This window comes from Leopardus geoffroyi, chromosome C1 (assembly GCF_018350155.1).
Source record: "Leopardus geoffroyi isolate Oge1 chromosome C1, O.geoffroyi_Oge1_pat1.0, whole genome shotgun sequence".
Taxonomy (NCBI): domain Eukaryota; kingdom Metazoa; phylum Chordata; class Mammalia; order Carnivora; family Felidae; genus Leopardus; species Leopardus geoffroyi.
In genome coordinates, this window is record NC_059328.1 from 218,883,665 (window position 1) to 218,903,215 (window position 19,551).

General features: G+C 53.8%; 1 protein-coding gene across 50 annotated transcripts in view; it reads left to right on the forward strand.

Annotated features, from left to right (window-relative positions):
* Nucleotides 1-19,551, forward strand: part of LRRFIP1 (LRR binding FLII interacting protein 1) — a 141,273-nt gene that overhangs the window by 63,326 nt on the left and 58,396 nt on the right. For 25 of the 50 annotated variants that reach the window (XM_045481898.1, XM_045481899.1, XM_045481912.1 and 22 more), the window contains exons 2-3: nucleotides 9,604-9,690; nucleotides 16,639-16,656. In XM_045481898.1, coding sequence (XP_045337854.1) covers nucleotides 9,604-9,690; nucleotides 16,639-16,656 — 105 coding nt within the window. The remainder of the gene's footprint in view (nucleotides 1-9,603; nucleotides 9,691-16,638; nucleotides 16,657-19,551) is intronic. The other 25 variants (XM_045481910.1, XM_045481893.1, XM_045481896.1 and 22 more) reach the window with 1 other exon arrangement.

Genomic DNA, 19,551 nt, shown 5'->3' on the forward strand with positions numbered 1-19,551 from the left:
ACCCAGAGCCCTGCTGAGGAGCCCGTGCCCGGCCTGCGGAGAGGTGGCACCGAAGTTCTGGCCTTTTGCATCTGGTCCCCCGGTCCGGGCTCCTGGAGGCCCAGGGCCCAGCCACCTCGGCCTTGCAAGGTAAAGGCTTCTCTGAAGGCTGATGTTTTATCGTAAAATTCCATGATCATTTTACAGTCTACTCCAGAACCATCGGAGTTGGTGTTTTAGATTACCAGTTAAATGTCAGCCTTTAACTTTCTGTCCTCCAAACCTTCAAGGAAAAATTGACAAAGTGTGTTTTGTTTAGTTTATGGCTCATGCAGCGGCCCCCGGACCCGTGCCCTTAACCTGTACCGGGGCTGTTAGGACAGTGTGGCCGTGCAGTAGAGAGGTTCAGCTCGCCCGCTCCACTCCGCATTTTATCAAAAACCGCGGTTCAAAAACCGCGGTCCTCAACCCTGTCAGACCCCGTGCCCCCTTTTTATAGCAAGTTTTTCACATCCTCACTGCTCACCTGAAATGAAGTCTGTAGGTAGTAAGGTCTGGTACAGATCATCTCAAGTCAACGTCATGTTTTAACCGTAGCGTTGAAATGAAAGCAAACGAAGGTAAATTGCGATAACAGAACGTGGATGTCGGTATAGAAACGCTCCGGCCCTGGTGTCCCAGAAGAAGGACGGAGCGGTCACACGTGTGCAGACCTGTGCCCAGCACCATAGCTGCGGGCAGACCGACACAGGTGCCGCACGTCACGTTGCTCTTGGTGGCTCGACGTTCCAGAATGGGCATCAGCTCTCCCGAGAGTTCTGAACAAAGCCAAGTGTAGCCTTCCCTCAATTTTCATGCTGATCACATTCCTGGGATTTGCAGCGGAGGTTGAAACTGCACAAAACATACTTTGATTTTATGTGTCAGTTGGAATCCATTTGTAGATCCGAAACGGATAGAGTCGTTTTTTTCTGTCTGCCTGGATAGTCCGTGGGAAGGTTCTTCAAGGTGCAGTCCTGCCTGAGTGTGGGATGGTTGGCCTGCCATGGCCTGCCCCCTCCCCACTTTTTTTTGAGAGAGAAGAAGAGCACGTGTGTGTGTGTGTGTGTGTATGTGTGTGTGTGTGTTTGCACACTTGCGCGGGGGAGGGGCAGAAGGAGAGAGAGAATCCCAAGCAGGCTCCACAGTCACGTAGGGCTCGCCACGACCCTGGGATCATGACCCGAGCCGAAATCAAGAGGCGGTCGCTCAACCGACTGAGCCACCCAGGTGCCACCACCCTGCCCCTTAAATGTCATCAGTGCCTGCCTCCACTCACTGTGACCTCCCAGCAACACGCCCCAAGTTCCCAAAATGCCCTCTGCAGGGTTAGCACCGCCCCCACTGATAACTGCTATGCCAAAGCATCTTCCCCTCCATGGTGATTGTAGTTACAGACATGTCCTTAAACGTAGGCCCCCTCTTTGGGGAAAAACATACAGTAATTGTGTAAACAAGGTTTTGGGGAAGATGAGCATTTTTTTTTTTTTTTTTTTTGACATGCACGTGATGGCTGGAGGGACCCGGGGCGGTGGGTGCCTGGCACAGAGGCGACCTGAGCTTCAGTTGTGAGCTGCTGGCTGAGCACGATCCCCTCCCTGTTGGCACCCCTGCGGGAGAGCGTGTCCCTAATCCCACCTGCTTGCTTTGAATAGCGACCCACCTTTAGAACCTACTGCACGTGAGGGGTTGGGAAAACAGAAGTTTCTGGCTGTTGCCACTTCCTGGAACAAAGGCCACTCTGGAGAGGGATTCTGCACAGCTGTGCACTCTCAACGGGAAATGTGCGCGACGTTAGAAGGCGCTTCCACGCGGGCCTGTGTACGTGGCCTCCAGGACTTGGGGGTTTCAGGCCTGCCCGTCAGGAGCTGCGTTCCTCTGTCCTGGGGAAGAATCGCATGGACAGAAGCGCTCTGCTGCTTTCTTTCTTTCTTTCTTTTTTTTAAATTTTTTAAATGTTTTTATTTTGGGGGGTGGGGGGTTGGAGGGACAGAGAGAGAGGGAGACACAGAATTGGAAGCAGGCTCCAGGCTCCGAGCTGTCAGCACAGAGCCCAACGCGGGGCTCGAACTCACAGACCGCGAGATCATGACCTGAGCCGAAGCCGGATGCTCAACCGACTGAGCCACCCAGGCGCCCCTAGTGAACTTTAAATACATCGTTAAACTTTCCCCGAGAGCTTATGAGCTATAGTTACATTATGTGGCCTGGAGGAAAAAAGTCTGGTTTTCAGTTGTGCTGGATTCTAAAGCCTGACGGCCAAAGCGAATGTGTATAATCAATGCTAAAGCTTCCTCCTAACTTTGGGGCGCTGTTCAGCCGACAGACCGATCGCTTGTGTTTCTGCACAGCCCGTGTGGCTCATTTCCACTTTACGTCTGAGGAGACTAAGGAGGTGGCAGTCTCGCTGGGGTCCCCAAGGCCTGGGCCCTCTCCGTTGACCCCGGCAGTGTTCTAGCTGTGTGGCGAGTCCCCTCCCACACACCTGTTCTCGGATGGTTGCACCCAGCGTCACCTCGCACGTCAGCAGCGTGCACGAGGGTGCCCTGGGCTCTGCACTGAGGCCGTGGCGGCCGGCTTCCGGCACCTTCACCCTGGTGCCTGTCCAGGCCCCAGGGCTTTCCTCGCGTAGCTGGAGGAAGTGAAGGAAGCATGTCTCAGTCCCCTTTCTCAAGGTGACCCCAGAGTTGTGGCTCACGAACCCCTTCCCGCTCCCACGTAGGGGAGCCCTGGGAGGGCCCGCAGAGTCCAAGAGCGGAATAAGAACATTTCCCGTGACCGCAGGATGAGACGGCTTGGGAGACCGAATTCCACACTGTGCTCGAATCCCAGGAAAGCCTGGAAGCTCGGGACACGTGCACACAGAGCCGGGCTTCCCTGGAGCAGCTCAAGGCTCTGCAAGGGACGCAGTCTCCCTCCTCCCCCGCCAGCTCCTGCTCTCAGCCCTTCTGTTCTGGCGGGTACTCCTCATGTCCCCGTACCTCGAGGGTCATCACACAGGGTCCTCCGGGTGGTTAAATGGGGAGGAGCCACGAGAGCCTTAGAGCCCCCAGGTGCCACTGGAATTGGGGTGCAAGGTGTTGGGGGACGGGGTGTGGCAGCATCTCTGCCCCCACCCCCAGCCCGGCTGCAGGAAGGTGAGGTCGGCCGGGGCGCAGGGCGTTTGGGAGCCTCTCTGCCGAGGCCTGCCTCCTCCCTCCTCGTCCTCCTCACGTCCCCGCGCAGGACTTCTCTTTACAGTTGTCCTCAGCCTCAGACCGCAGCTGAGCGGGGCTGTCCCTGAGCTCCCGCCGCACCTTGGGATGACGCATCCGTCACGGCCTGGACCGTCTGATGCCCCGAGCAGGAGGCCTGTCGCGGTGTCAGCCCAGAACGGGTGCGTCTGGCTCTTCCCCCGCCGCCCTCTGTGTCCTGCTCAGCGGACTCTGCTTCTGCTCTGTGGCCCACTGTGGGACCGGAGCCCGTCGGGGCTGTCGCCGTGGCGTAGTGACCCCGCCCTACAGGATCCTGCTTCCCCCCCCCCCGGACCGTTCACCTGCTCCCCAGCCCAGCCAGGCCCGTTCTGCGGGGACAGGGCTAGTGGGGGAGAAGCGTCCCCCCCGCCACCCGTGCGCCCCTGCGGCCAGCCCCGGGCTGGGGGCCTCTGTGGCTGCGGGGACCCCACCGGGAGACTCGGGGCGTGCGGGCCGTTTGTTAGGAGGCCTGGGGTCAGGCCCGTGCGCTCTGTGTGCGCAGCATCTCCCCCGCTGTACGCGACACCGAGGCGACGGAGGGCCGTCGTGTCTGCGGTAAAAATAAACCGTGAACGCGGAACTTCGAAGGGTTCAGCCTTTTAGAATTATTCTAAGGCCACTGTGGCGATGAGTGGAGGCTTCTGACCGTCTCCGTCATCGGAGGGCGCCTCACTTTAAAACCTAGCATCTCAGGGGGCCTGGGGGGCTCAGTGGAGCGTGCGAGCCTTCATCTCGGGGTTGAGTTAGAGCCCCATGCCAGTTGTAGAGATTACTAAACAAATAGAATCTTTAGACAAATGAAACAGGGTCAGTAAAGCTCCGTCTGTGGGGTTCCCAGCCAGGGCAGGGGGCCCCTGGGGGCGAGGGCACTTGCATTCCGGCCAGGAGCCTGGATCTCATCCCGTGCCTGGCTGGATCAGCTCTCCCCTGCCCTGCCCCCGACCCTGCAGGGGCCTCGGGAGCAGAGGGGGAGCCTGCCTGGGGGAGCGACAGGGGTTTCCAGCAACAGAACCAGGGCCACCTTCCAGCAGCAGTGAGCAGGGTTTGGGTTTGGGGGCTCCTTCATTACCTTCCTTCCTCTCTCCCTCCGCCTGCCTCCCCCCTTTCTTCCTTCCTTTAAGACGTTTGCTATTTATTCTGAAAGCTGTCAAACACAGAAGGGATGACAGAAAGCAGAGGTCCCTCTCACACTTGAGCAAGTGCCTGCGCCCCCCCCCCCCCGTCCCCCACCAGGGACATGCTGATTCTCCCCCAAGAGCGTCTGGGTGGGGTGATTCTGCATCTCTAACTGTTCCCAGGTGTGCTGAGGGGTGGGGGGCATGCTGTGACAGCTAGGTCCCACCAGCCAGCCCCAGCACTTGTCAGCTCACAGCCATTTAGACCCCGCCCACTCCCCCCCCCCCCCCCAGCTCCTCTCGTTATTAGAAGGCAAGGCCTAGGGAGAGCTTATCATTTCTTCTTAAATGCTTTAGTATGTTTCGCAACAAAGACACAGTGGGGTGCAAGAGGAGGCTTGGGGCCCAGAGCTCGGCCTTTTCTGGAGCCCTCACCCCCCTCCCCGGGCGGCGGGAGCTGAGGGCTTGGTACCCTTTTCCTGTTGCCTCCTGTAGAAAGGGAAGAGGGCAGGCCAGGACCCAGGAGGAAGGGCCTGCTGCTGCCCTAACAGGTCCCAGAAGGAGCTTGGTCCCAGGCCAATCGGTGCAGCATCCGAGGAGCTCCCCGGGAGCTGAGGGTGATCGAACAGACCCCTCGCCCCTCGCTGGGCAGTGTGTGAACTCCCGTTTTCCAAGCTTGCTGTTTTGAAGCCCTGTGCGGTTTGTACCTCTCCACCTTGCCACTCCTTCCCCCGTCACCATACCCCTCCCCCGGGCCCGGCTTTCTCCTCCGGAGACTGGGGACCCACCCTGCAGCCTGAAGGCCCTGCTCTGGCTGTGTCTGAAGGTGGTACCAGGTTGGGTGGCCCTGGCTGGCGATCACCAGTAGCCGCGGTCCCCACAAGTGGAGAGCAGAAGTGAAAGTAAGTGTTTGGAAACTCTCATGCAGTCAGACGTGGCTGTGAGTTTGTATTTCACAAAAGCGTGGGTGGTGATGGGTTTGTCCTGGACCACAGAAGCATTGGCCTGAGGCCCACGGAGCCCTAGACCTGTTGCCTGGAGGGGGGCAGGTGGGAGGCGGCACTGGGCCTCACAGGAGAGGTTGGAGGGGAATGAATTCCCGTTTCCTTATCATTGTGGCGGACCATAGCTGTTTTGTGTTTTGTGTTCATTTAATGACTTGATCATATCACATATTTTCTCTGGAGACTTTGCACTGATCGTTCGAGTGATCATGGTCTGTTGGGCTGTGGGTCAGGCTCTTGCGTGTTCTTGGAAATGTCAGCGTTTTTAGGATGAATCACGTTGTCAAAACCCTACGATTTTTCGTTCAGGCATCTCAGGCCAGGGTCAGGGTTGTGATGTTGATTGCAGTTCTGTGCTCACAAAGTTGGCTGTGCCGAGGTTTTGGACTACTTTAAATGTTGGCCCGTATGTCTGTGGGTTTTTAATTAGCCGATTCCCAGAAGCAAGCATGGCTGTGACCACTTCCTGTGCCATGGACGTCTTGCTTCCCACGTACGAGTCCCACGAGGATCCTGGGAGATGGAGCTGTGCCCACGGCGGCCATTGCCAGGACATGAGATTGTACCGAATTACGTATTTACCTCCTTTCTAAATTCTAAACCGAGGTGGACTGAGGGGCACCTGGGTGGCTCAGTCGGTTGAGTGTCCGACTTCTGATTTTGGCTCAGGTCGTGAGCTCATGGTCGTGAGATCAAACCCCGCATCGGGCTCTGCACTGAGTGTGGAGGCTGCTTGGAATTCTCTCTCTCCCTCTCTCTGCCCCTTCCCTGCTTGCTCTCTCTTTTTCTCTCTCTCAAAATAAATAAAAAGTTTAAAAAAAAAAAGAATACTATTTTTAAAATGTAGATTGACTACAGTCGCTGTGTCTTTGAGGTTGGCCGGGGCGTCCTCAAGAGGAATTTACTGCATAACTTGGTTCATTCAAATGCGTCCCTGTTGGGGCGCCTGGGTGGCGCAGTCGGTTGAGCGTCCGACTTCAGCCAGGTCACGATCTCGCGGTCCGTGAGTTCGAGCCCCGCGTCGGGCTCTGAGCTGATGGCTCAGAGCCTGGAGCCTGTTTCCGATTCTGTGTTTCCCTCTCTCTCTGCCCCTCCCCCATTCATGCTCTGTCTCTCTCTGTCCCAAAAATAAATAAACGTTAAAAAAAAAAAAAAAAAATTCAAATGCGTCCCTGTCATCCCAAGCCCAGGTCCCTCAAGTTGGGGGCTGGTGGCTTTCAGTGCCATTATCCTCACGGCTGGGACGGACTTCCTGGGCTGGACATGAGGGCCCCCACGGGTGGGTGGGCCATGACAGGAGCCTTTTCCTGGGTCGGGGGAGGCCCCCAAGACTAGCCGCTGTGGTCTGATGGGATATTGTACTGGAGGCCTGTCCATCCAGCAGGGCGGCCACTCCAGGCATCGGGTCTGTCCACGTAGGTGGGCTCTTCAGGGATCTGGGCCCGGTCCCAAGCAGAGCTGGACCGAAGGTGGGCGGGATGGGGGTGCGCGACCCCTCGGGTCAGAGACACGAGCACCGTGAGAGTAGGAGTCATCTGAGACCCCACCTCCCCGTCCTCGTTATCTGTCACCTCGTAGCAAATACTCACACACCTGAAATAGCACACGTGTCTCATCTCGGTGTCTTGGGTCAGAAGCCGTAAGCGGAGGACTCTTGATTGCAGCTCAGGTCCTGATCTCACAGTTCGTGAGCTCAAGCCCCACGTCGGCTCCGCACTGACAGTGTGTGGGGCCTGCTTCTGATTCTCTCTCTCCGTCTCCCTGGCCCTCCCGCGCCCACACTTGCTATCTCTAAAATAAATCAACCTAAAAAAAAAAAAAAAAAAAAAAAAAGAAGTCCGGGCACAGCTTACTGGGTCCCGCACTCAGGGCCTCACAGGCTGCAGTCATTTCTGGAGCCTGAGGTCCTCTCGAGCTCACATGGCTGTGGGCAGAATCTAGCTCCTTGGTGTTGCAAAACCAAGCTTCCCGTTTTCCTACTGGTTGTCAGCCAGCTGGGGGTCCCTCTCGGCTCTTAGAGCTCACCTGCAGGTCCTTGTCACGTGACCCCTCCCGGGCCCTGTCACACATGCCAGCTTGAGAGTCCGTCTGACTTCCAGTCCCTCTTTCAAACTTTTTTTTTTTACCATTTTATTTGTTTTTGAAAGAGAGAGAGAGAGAGCATGAGCGGGGAAGGGGCAGAGAGAGAGGGAGACACAGAATGGGAAGCAGGCTCCAGGCTCCAAGCTGTCAGCACAGAGCCTGACGCGGGGCTCGAACTCACAGACTGCGAGATCATGACCTGAGCCGAAGTCGGACACCCAACTGACTGAGCCCCCCAGGCACCCCCGCCCCAGCCCCTCTTTTAAAGGTCTCATCTGATTAGGTGAGGCCCACCCAGGATAAACTATCTTTTGATTAACTCTTGAGTCAGCTGATAAGGAACCTTAATTACTTTTGCATTTCTCTTTGCCATGTGATGTAACCCGGTCACAGGACGGGCGTCTGTCACTCTTGCAGTGCGGCTCCCTCTCAAGGGGAGAGGATTATGTGGGAGTCTCAGGGACCCCCAAGGATTGGGCCTGCCATACTCCTCTCGGCCTGTGTGCCCCTGCAGCCCTCTTCCCTCTGTCCCCTTTCTTGCTTCTCACATTCCCACTCTGCCCCTCCCCTTCTCCCTCCCCCATGACCTCCCTTCTCTTCCCCCCTCCCATCCCCTCCCCTGTTCCTCCCACCCGAGCTGAGGCCATAGTTGTCTGGTCTGTGCCGGCTTAGACAGGGAGCCAGCAGGCAGGGAGCCCACGCCTCCCCCCAGGAAGACAGGGAGGCAGGCTGCACTCAGTGTGAACCTCGCCCTCTTGCTGGCCCGACCCTGGGCTACAGCATCACAGCATGGCCGGATATCTGTCAAGTGAACCCCCCCACCCCTCCCCTTGAGCTTTGCCAGATCTTTTTATAGACCCCGAGCGCCCCTTCACACGGTGTCATGTGGTTTACAGAATTGAAAATGGCCCCGAGGTATCAAAGTTCTGAGGCTGCTGTGATTTTTGACGCCCCTGACTTGAGGGACCTGGGCTGGGACTGAACCATGAGAATGAACCAAGTTAGAACAGATTCCTTATGAGGACACACACCGGCCGACCTCTGACAGATCAGCGGTGGTCAGTTTTCAACTTAGACGAGCACTTGGACAGAAGATGCATTTGCAATTCAGTACAAGTTTGGGGGGGGGGGACACCGCCCCCCGACGCGGCCTGGTCCTTTGAGAGAAGCTGGACAATGACCCTTGGGCCCCCTCCTGCTTGCTGGCCCCACACCACACCAGAAGTACTTGGCCGTCTGTCCTGGCCCTGCTTTAAGGTCTGAAACTGTATCTACAGAACTGTTGGTGGAAGAATTACAAGTGTATCCCGCCCCCCCCCCAAATTAAGTGGAAAGAAGGTGGGTTGTGTTTGGCCCCAAAAAGCCTGCACCAGTTACCTGACTAGCCCTCCACTGTATCAGCTGACGTGGAGCATAAACGTGACATTGGTAAAATTGGGAAGCGGTGTTCAAGTGGCAAGTTCCATGGAGGTGGGCAGCCCATCAGCCAGAAACACTCTGCCACCATCTCGGTTCTCTTGATAAAAAAGATGGGCTTCCCAGCACTGCAGGCGGCCACGGGGAGCTGAGGCCAGCAGGGTGCCCTGAGAGCTGACCAGACGGGAGTTCTGAAAAGCAGCAGTCCGGAGTCCCAGCCCCTGGAGACCGGTCTGGCAGCCTCTCCAGGCCTCCGCTTCCTGCTCTGTAAAGGGAGGGGTTGAGCCGGTGGCCTGTGGCCATGCCCAGCTCTAATGTTTGCTTCCTGCAATGGTGTGTCAGAGCTCCAGAGGAAGGCACACTGCCCAGCCCTGCCGCTTACGCGCTGTGCGACCTTGGTTAAGTTACCCTCTCTGTGCCAGTTTCCTCATCTGTAAACCGGGGATGGTAACAGTATCTACCTAACGGCACTGTTGCAAGGAGCATACGGCATGACACAAAAAGCCCTTAGAACGGCATCCACTCGGCGTTTAGCAAGGGCTCCGTAAATGGTAGGCATCCTTGTTACTGTAACTATTGCTGCTGTCCCTCCCGATGACCCTTAACTCTTGGCAGTTTGCAGTGTGTTCCTGTATGTTTATTAAGCCCTGAACAAAGTCTCTTGCAACATCCTCGTCGTTAACGGTGGGAAGGAGGCGCTGGTCTGTCTGCTGATAAAACTCATGTCTGTTTCAGGCGGAGGCGAGGCTGGCTGCAAAGCGTGCGGCCCGCGCGGAGGCCCGAGAGATCCGAATGAAGGAGCTGGAGCGACAGCAGAAGGAGGTAACGCGGCTCCATTATTTATTTTAGGGAGAGTGTGCAAACACAGGCACCTGTCTCGTTGACAGTGCCCGCGATTGGAATGCACTGTGCCTGTGACTTTGTTCAAGGTCAGGCCAGGGAGCGCGCATAGCGCGGATACCAGACGTGCCTGTCCCAGGCCTCGATGTGCTGGATCCCGAGACGACCCCCCCGCACGGCCACTTGCCTGCAGACGTCTCCCAGCCCAGGCTTCCGGCTGAAAGGGGCCGAGAGTCGCTGGCTCTGAACTTCGAGGTCCAGCCGTCGAGCTAGAATCTCGAGCCTCTGAATTAAAATGTGAAGGAACGGGTTATTGTTTTTTTAAACTAAGCAAGCTGTTTGTTGAAAATACTTCCCCTGTGGTTTTTACGTGTTTTAATAGGTTTCGTGATGACTGAGGCCCACAGGCGGGGGAAATAACCAGGGAAGTGGACAGTATTGTGTTTACACGCCTGTTAATGCTGTTTGCCACTTATTTTCATAACCTTGGGCTGGAACCTGAGCCGTGTGGGCAGGATGAGGACTCTTGAACTCAGAGCAGAGAGCTTTCCCCTGAGCTTGAGGTCAACACGGAAGAAGCAACTCCCCGTCCACCTGACCTGTGTCCTCTACGGGTCACACCCTGCGGGGACATCCACACCGGGCACCGCTTGAGGGCTTTGAGTGTATCGTGTCGGGTAGGTAGCCGGGCGCTTTGCCCGGGGCTGATTGCACACAGCCAGCATTTCGAAGTTGAGCCAGTGTTTTAAAGCCTGTGAGATTTCAGACAAAAACCTGGATTTCCAGTTTCTCCTAAAATCACCGCAGATTCCACCACACAGCCTCGCCCTTCCCTGTAGGGTGAGACCCGGCCACCAGCCCCGGGTGTCCTTTGTCATTTCCCTGCCTGCAGGGTGTGCAGTCCACGCGGTGGAGCTCCAGAAGCAGGGAAGGGGCACAGCCACGTTTGGATTTGGGGAAGAAATCTCTTCCGTGGGGTTTGAAGGTGACTAGACCAGGCCAGAACGTTACTTAGGAGAATCCGACCACAGGCCGGATGTCCCCGCAGTGATGGGGACAGGCGGGAACGTGGATCCCCCGCTGGGAAGGGCCACACCACACCAGCAGTTCCTGGGAGTGACCCAAGCAGATGAGGGTCAGTCACACTCCTGCGGTAGCTTAGCCCTTGTCCTGTGTTTACACCGTGAATGAAGACTGAACAAATATTTGAAAGTAAATCACCACGTTCTCTCTCCTCGTTAGAAATACAAACACAGTTGTGAGCCTGCCTCTAGAATTGACTTTGTTTTTTTGTCCTTTTTTTCTCTTAATTTATGCACAGCACGGGTTTGGCCCCTTCTCAGTGCCTTCCCCCAAGAATCACATGTGTCATTTTCAAACTGGATATAGGCGCTCTTGAATTTTCATGTTAATTATCCGGCCTCGACTGTTGAGCTGATGGCTAACATGAAGCCCCCTCCCCTCCCGTTGTGTCAGGGGCGAGCTTGGGTTCGGACCGGGATGGGGACCTGACTGATCCCCGCCTTTGAACCCCAGGGTACCGGTCACACCAGGAGTGACTATTGGAAGTCATTCAAAGAAGCATTTTCAAGAACATCTCTGGAGAGAAGCGTTTGAACGAGAGGCAGAGATGAAGTATAGGTGTTGCTGGTAGACTTTGTCACATACCTGAGACAGTGTCACCTGTGCTGTAGGACAGTGTCACCTGTGCTGTAGGACCCACCCAGACACCAGGCACCTTCTGTGCACTCAGATGCCGGGATCAATTGTAACCAGAGGCCGCCTGATGAAAACGTTCTCTTAGCCTGCACTGGTTTTTAAAAATTCGGTATTTTTCCTTTCTCAAATGCTTTTCTCTTAAAATGTTTTTGTAACGTTTATTCATTTTTGAGACACAGAGCAAGCAGGGGAGGGGCAGACAGAGAGAGGAGACACAGAATCCGAGGCAGGCTCCAGGCTCTGAGCCGTCAGCACGGAGCCCGACGCGGGGCTCGAACTCACGGACCGCGAGATAGTGACCTGAGCCGAAGTCGGACGCTCAACCGACTGAGCCCCCCAGGCACCCCCTCCAATGCTTTTTTCAAATTGCTGGGTGTCAGTTGCTCTTTAGAATGTTTCTGTTCGTTCAGTGGATATTTGCAAGCCCATTGTGTGCAGGACGCTGTTGCCCCCGACCTGGCTTCAGAAAAGAATGGGGCAGTGGGGGCAGTAAGGTGTTAGTGCCACGGGCCACCAGCATGGCCAGGAGCTGCGCCAGCGCCTGGGGCGACGGCTGCCTCGCTGCCCGGGGCCAACAGCCCTGACCTCTCGCCCTCTCGCCTTCTCGGGGCTCATTTGGTTTTAATCAGCTCCCCTGGTTCTCCCGCGGCCCCTAGTCATTGTGTTAAGGTCATAAAAGACCTGTAAGAACAACTTCCCAGCACATCTTTCACCTCCGCCCGGTTTGGCCACAGTTGGTGGCACCTTGGTGCTGTCAGTGTTTTGGGTGGCCCGTGGCTGCCTCTGAGCCCCGTTGCTGGAGCGGACGCAGCGGGCTGGGGAAGGAGACGGCCGTGACGCCTGGGTTTCCAGGAGGGCGTCAGTGATCATTTTGTCACTGTCCTCGAGGGTAGGAGATTAGCGTTCGCTAAGAATAAGATGGGAGATTTCTACAGAGCCAAGGCGAGAAGGAATCATGCAGTGTGTACCTTCCCATCTGCCTTCCAGATTCCACGTGTAGATAAAGTGTGTCCTCTCCCGAATTGATTTAAATACAAGCCTGCTAACATATGTGGCCTGTCGGCCACAAAGTCCTCTGGCAGAAGTTCCTGATTTAGCAAATGAAAGTTAAAAAGAATTGAGGCCCGAAAGCCCCTCTCTGAGCGGCCTCCTTAGAAGCCTCCCTCAGGCTGGGGGTGGCCCTCGCAGCAGCCGTGCGAGGCCAAGGCCCCCACGGTGCACACGGCCACGGGAGCCCGGTCCTGGCCGCAGGGCGTTGGAAGCCGGGCCTGTGCGCGGGCACTGCCCAGCTCCTGTGCGGCACGGGCCGTCCCCAGTGTTCAGTGCCCACTGAGGAGCTCGGCTTTGCAAAGGAAGCCTGGTTAAAACCAGGGATCTGATCACAAAGGCCACAGTCGGCCTCCTGGGTCTTATGCACAGGTATCGTTCCATTAGTACCCGCGTTGGAGTTTTGAAATTCTCCATTTTAACAAGATGTGACAGCTTTGTAATGATTCAAGTCCAATGGAACGTCTCACCGGGAAGCAGGTGGTCATTTGGGTCCTGTCGGTATTCACACAGTCGCACAGCAGAGGCACATTCAGGCCTGGGAGCGGGTTCCCCTGAGTGTGGGTTTGAGTTGTGAGAAGACCAGCGGGAAGGCTTGGCTTTACTTGTGAGAAAGTGCCTCAGGTGGACACTAGCTTCTTAATTTCCCTTCCCAGCGTGACCTCACCCTCCTCCCCGTGTGACCTCACCCTCCTCCCTGTATGACCTTACCCTCCTCCCTATATGGTCTCACAGACATCACTTGCCTGTGCTCACCCTCCTATGTGTTCTTACCCTCCTCCCCATATGATCTCACCCTCCTCCCCTTGTGACCTCACCCTCCTCCCCATGGGACCTCACTCTCCTCCCCGTGTGATCTCACCCTCCTCCCTGTGTGACTTCACCCTCCTCCCCGTGTGACCTCACTCTTCTCCCCGTATGATCTCACCCTCCTCCCTGTGTGACTTCACCCTCCTCCCCGTGTGACCTCACTCTCCTCCCCGTGTGATCTCACCCTCCTCCCTGTGTGACTTCACCCTCCTCCCCGTGTGACCTCACCCTCCTCTCCGTGTGACCTCACCCTCCTCCTCGTGTGACCTCACCCTCCTCCCCGTGTGATCTCACCCTCCTCCCCGTGTGACCTCACTCTTCTCCCCGTATGATCTCACCCTCCTCCCCGTGTGACCTCACCCTCCTTCCTGTGTGATCTCACCCTCCTCCCCGTGTGACCTCACCCTCCTCCCCGTGTGATCCCACCCTCCTCCCCCTGTGACTTCATCCTCCTCCCTGTGTGGTCTCACCCTTCTCCCCGTGTGATCTCACAGACATCATTCACCTGTGCTCTCCCTCCTCCCTATGTGATCTCACAGACACAGTGATTGAGTGAAGGTACCTCAACAATTCCTTTTCTGCTGAACTCAGACTCTTATTTGGGATCAGTCACAGGCCTGATGAACAGCTCCCACGATGTGAATTATCCGTGTGTCAGGGAGGAAACGAGAAGCTAACCCTGGTCCACGCAGCCAGGGGGGGACACTGAATGAAGGAGGGGCACGTGGGGATGGGCAGAACACAGAGACGGCCAGGTCAAGGAAGGGGTGAAGCGTGGAGGGAGGCCCCCTGGTCTGTCCTGCGGTTTATACTGATCTGGTTGGCTCAGCAGCAGCACTGACCCATCCAAGTGACAATTATGCGGGCAGAAACGTAAGGTATTTGAACTAGGAGAGCACTGGTGTTTAAAGTTTGCTTTCTCAAAAAGGGTAGTTGAAAGGTTTAAACTAAAATAGATGTGTATTTTCTTGCTAGTCAAAGAGAACTGGGGTAGGGCAGAAGGGACGAGCAGGGACATCCTGGGAGCCCCTGGTCCGGGGCAGTCCACACACACCTGGGTAGTGTCACAGTGTGTGAGGGGATCTCCCCGAGTTTTATGTACAGGTGAGGAAAACGGACAGTGTCCCCCACAGCCGTGGTGGTTGAGCTAAGATTCATGTGTAGATCTGACCGCTGCAAAGCCGTGGTTCTCCGCGTGTGCTCTCTACCTCATGATCAGGTAGATGGTTAACGATAAAAACAAAAACAGAGGGCAGTGTCCGTGGGACGAAAGTTGTCTGTGAGATGGCTGGCACCACAGCAAAGGGGGAAGAGAAGACGTATATGATCTGGTCATTTCACAAGTAGAGGCAAACCTTGGAAGTCATTTTTTTTTTTTTTCAACGTGTATTTATTTTTGGGGGGACAGAGAGAGACAGAGCATGAACAGGGGAGGGGCAGAGAGAGAGGGAGACACAGAATCGGAAACAGGCTCCAGACTCTGAGCCATCAGCCCAGAGCCCGACACAGGGCTCGAACTCACGGACCGCGAGATCGTGACCTGGCTGAAGTCGGATGCTTAACCGACTGCGCCACCCAGGCGCCCCTGGAAGTCATTTTTTCGTCGGTGTGGACTTAGACGCCCAGTATAATAAACAGAATAGGCAACTTTGTTAGAGTTTTACAGACAACACAGAAGCAGTAGCTGGTCTGGATTTGAGCCAGATCCTGGGGCGGGGGACCGGACACGTGCGTGTGCATGCATGAGCATTTGTGTGCACCTCTGGAGGGAGAGACGAGGCAAGCTAGCGGAGTCTGGGGATTTCGGAAGGTGTACAGACAGCACTTCCCTAGCCCGCCCTTTGCATGTCACGTCTCTGGGCCGGACTATTCTTAGAACGCGCTAACACAATTTGAGGTTATACAATCTGATAGCCCGGGGTACTGGCATTTTAAGTTGTTGGTTAAGTGGAAATGAATATGCTTTGGAAGGCCAGCGTTCAACTAGGAAGGTTGATATTTTGGTGTAAGAAATTGAGAAGCATGATCCCCGAGCCGTGTATCTCTACACAGGTGTTTCTGAGCTGGGCCAGAAAGGGTTTCCTTGAGAGGGAGCGCAGATCCACTGAAGGTGGACAGAGCCTGTGAGTCCCTGGAGGAGGAGGAGGAGGAGGAGGGGGAGGAGGAGAAGGAGAAGTGACTGTCCCTGGGGGCCAGGAGAGCGGGAAGCTAGTGCCAGAGGTTGGGAGTTCCAGAGGCAGGCTGTGTTTGGAGCCACACAGGGGCCTCGGAGCTAGCTGGGATTTACCGGGACCACCCCCACCGAGGCCAGCCCAGCCCCCCCCCCCCCCATAGCAGAGCCCCTACACCCACCCATCACAGTTCTTTGCCCTGCAGATGGTGAGAGACTGTGGCCCCTGTTCACTGTGCTGGGGGCTGTTTAGGAGGATGCTGAGGTCCTTTCTAATGGATTCATCAGGGGATAATAAGATGTGGAGAGTCTTTGGGAACTCCTAGGGAACCTTCTATTTCACACAAGGACCCCCGCTAAGAGAAGACAGATGGTGAGACGTGACCCCCCTGGTGTGATGTTCTCTTGCTAGTGACTTTCATGGAAAGTGCTGTGTTCCACGTGGTCATAACGTTGAGTATGTTCATGCGTGCTCCCCCACGAACGCCTAGAAGTGCCTTGAATAAAGCCTGACTTGGCCAATGTTTTGTTCTGTGAATGAATGAGTGAGCAAATGAGTGAATGAAGCAGATTATCTCCGCCTCACCTAGTGATTGGGACACCCTGAGGAGAAACACCTGGAGCAAATGAATATGTCCTTGCGTCATAATAGGCTTTTTAAAACGTGTTATTTCAGTTCTCTTCTAGTGATCGCTCGGTTGAGCCGTAACTTTCCTGGCATCCTGTTTCTGTCTGCATGAATCAGGACAGGAAAGCGTCTTTCTTCCTATCTGTGAATTTGACCAGTTGACTTTATAATCCGGTTTCTGTGCTTTCTAGTTAAACTTTCATCGCTGTGCAAAGAAATTTCGAATTGAAGACGAAGTGCTCTTCCCCACTGATGGTGACGGGTTCTGCAGACTCGTGCATTGGAATGATAACCGGATTCTCGTAGGGATCCTTGTGTGCGCCCGGGTCTCACCATTGTACCTAAAACAGAATGCAAATGAGTCAGGAAATTAAGAATTCTTTCAATGAGACTTCAAACATTTTTCAATTCGTATTTTACCAGTATTCAGCCCCCCCACCCCAGTATGACTTTTATTCACATTTCCAGGTACTTACAGAACCTTTCTTTCTGATGCTTCTCCTTTTGTAATTGGATTTCCTATTTCTTTTCCCGTTTCTTTTGCCCTTCTCTGTAGATCTATCAGGTTCAAAAGGTAGGCTCTTTCTTCTTTGTTTTCTAAATTGCATGTACTAGTTTTTTCCTTGCCAAGGGCCTGGTCACCTTTCAGAAATAATGCCTTTCATTGAAATAGAAGTTGTTACTGCTTTTTTTACTGCTTTGTTGATGAATTGGTTTGATCAAGATGCCAAAGTTGCTACTTACTTATACCCCCTTAAAGAGCCACCATTAGACACACGTCTGTTCACAGAAGGCTTTCCTCGTCTCTGCTTTTCTCAAATTAGAAAATTACTACTTTGAAAAAAAAAAAATTCTAAGGCAAAGTAAAATCACATTTCAGGATGTGGGAAACCTTTGAAATCAGCTGTTTAAGGAGAGATTATCCTTCCATATAATTTTATTAGAAAAAACTTTAAATATCCGTGCAGATTACCGTACACTAAAAGAGTATTAAATATTGATTTAAAAATCAGAGCAAAAAAGAAAATGATACAACAGTAAAATCCAAGAGCTTAAAATATACCTGCCGTCCACCCCTAACATTCAGGATAGTAACGTGCCTCTCTGTTCCCTAGCCCTTCATAGAACCAGCTGAAGGTTAGAGATAAATACACTAGCAGGCCAGGTTTAGAGAGTACAGTAGGAAACAACCAGGTAAGGGGCTCCTGATTCAGCGATGATGATGGAGTGAGTGGGAATTCAGAGTGTGTATACTGGAGCCTTTCCTGTAAATGTACCTAGTTTGTTACTTACGGCAACCATAATAGCTGCTTTTCATAAATGTATTTAGTCTACAGATGAAGAACGGTATCTTTTAGAGCAGCTAAGAAAATCAAAGTAAGGTGACTGTTTCAGAGGTGAGAACAAGCCCTTTTAAACACAGTCCATTTAAAAAGTCCTCCCATGGGGTCCTTTGCTATGATGTCAGACTGCCTTTGTGTCCTGCTCCCCACCCCCACTCTGCATAACTATTACCTGGTGGGAAGAAAGCAGGTGAGTAATTGCAATGGATGTTGAAGCTAGATCCAAACGTACTTACAGAGTCTCCGGAGGAATTTAACAAGTAAAAGGCAAGGGGGAACCCTCACTGTAACAAATCGCCCTGAACTGAGGAAAGAGACTCCACCTGCTAATTTCCACTCTGGTTCATTCCTTTCTAGTTCTAGATCACTTTTATCTTCTCAGCAACACCAGGGACAGGGTGTTAGAGCTTTGTCAGAATGTTAATTTGTACACAAAGTAAACTAGAAAGGAGTTCAGGAAGTCCCCGCTCCAAAAGCGGATGTACATTTTTGTAATAAAGATGTGCCAGGGGAGGGAAAGCTTTCCTTATTACCATGTGAGAAGAGGAAAAGGAGGCAGTAAACATCTCTCAGCCCATCTGGCTGTTCTGTGCGACAGTTTCTCTTCTCCTGAATCAAAGCTATTTCTGAAAGTCAAGCCCCTTTTGTAAGTTTGGCTGTTGCTTCCTGCGCATGACTCACTGGCTAATCATAGTAGTTTACATTTGAAACATTGTACGCTTTCTGCTCGCTGCTGTGCTGGCCTGCTCACTAACATCAAAACTGCTAGCTGGGGGCACCTCGCTCTTTCTGGGGGTGTTCTCCCTCCCTGAAGTGACATGGAAATGTAGCCACAGTCATAGAGCTACTTATAAGGCCACCATGATCATCGCAAAAGACAGCAGTAGATGGTGTGCCTTTGCTGATACACGCACAGAACTGGCAGAAGAAAATAGGGAGACTGATAATACAAGCTTCTTTTGGAATTTAGACAATTTTTGTGAACTGATGTAGGCTCCCCCCCTTTTTTTAAAAAATACATTTTTTCCATCTTGTAATTAAGCCAGGAGATGACGAGGTTTGGTGGCACCTCATTTCACGTGTGAGAAACACGGAATTTGGCAGTGAGAGTGGAGCGAGCGTTAACGCACGATAGCCTGACGCTGTTGCTCGGCTCGGAAACCGAGCTCGAAACATCAAAGTAAGGAAAGTGACTAACAGGAAGAGACCCGGCTGGTGTAGGTTTGATATTGCAGTTCTGCCCCCCGGCGGAATGCTCGAGCCTGCTTCAACTCTCCCTCCAGCGCCTTCCTCTTCCAGACCGCCGCCGTCTGGAGGAGAAAGGGCCAAGACTGTCGCAGAGCCATCGACTGAAAGTCTGGCCACCCCTCAAGATCCACTGAAACTAAGCCAAACTTGGCAGCGTGTTTCGGCGATTGGAAAACAATTTCAAAACTTGTCTTCTACTTTCAGCATTGGATTTTTTTTTTCCTTTTTCTGATTATAAGGTTTTCACGTATGAAGAGGAAAACCACGTGTTGTGTGGTATGGGGGTTTGGTCAGGTATTCCTCGCTTTTCCTGTTGGAATGGAGGGAAAAGTGAGGAGGAAGGCAGAACCCCATTATCTGAGACTGTACATGGGCTCCCACCTATCTTTGGAATTACTATTTTAGTAATGGTAACAGCCATTCTGAGTCCGCTCTCCTAGTTTTAACTTGACCCGCTGTGGCTTAGACAAGCAAGCTAAACCCTGCAGACATTGGCTAAAGAAAATGCCGAACATATAAGCCGCTCATGTAAATTTTTTTTTTTTTTCCTGCACCAAGCCCTCTTAGCTAAGTCATCTTTCCATCGGTGACGTGCTATAAAGCCATCCAAAGAACGTAAATTCTCCTGGGCCTAAATTTAGCGTGGACACCAGATAGCTGGAGGCCTAGGGGTCAGCACACATTCTCTCCCCCCTCCCCCACACCGAGGAAGCTTTTCTCATTCTGCTGTAGCAACAGCATGAGTTCTTTGGCTCCGCAGGCTCGAACAGCCTTCCCCAAGGGCTGCTGGGCTGAGTTTCAGTTCCCGGTCCAGAGCGCCTCGTCCTGGCCCTGTTGGCTTGCCTGGGAGGGGCGGGGTGAGGAGGGCAAGGGGTCTC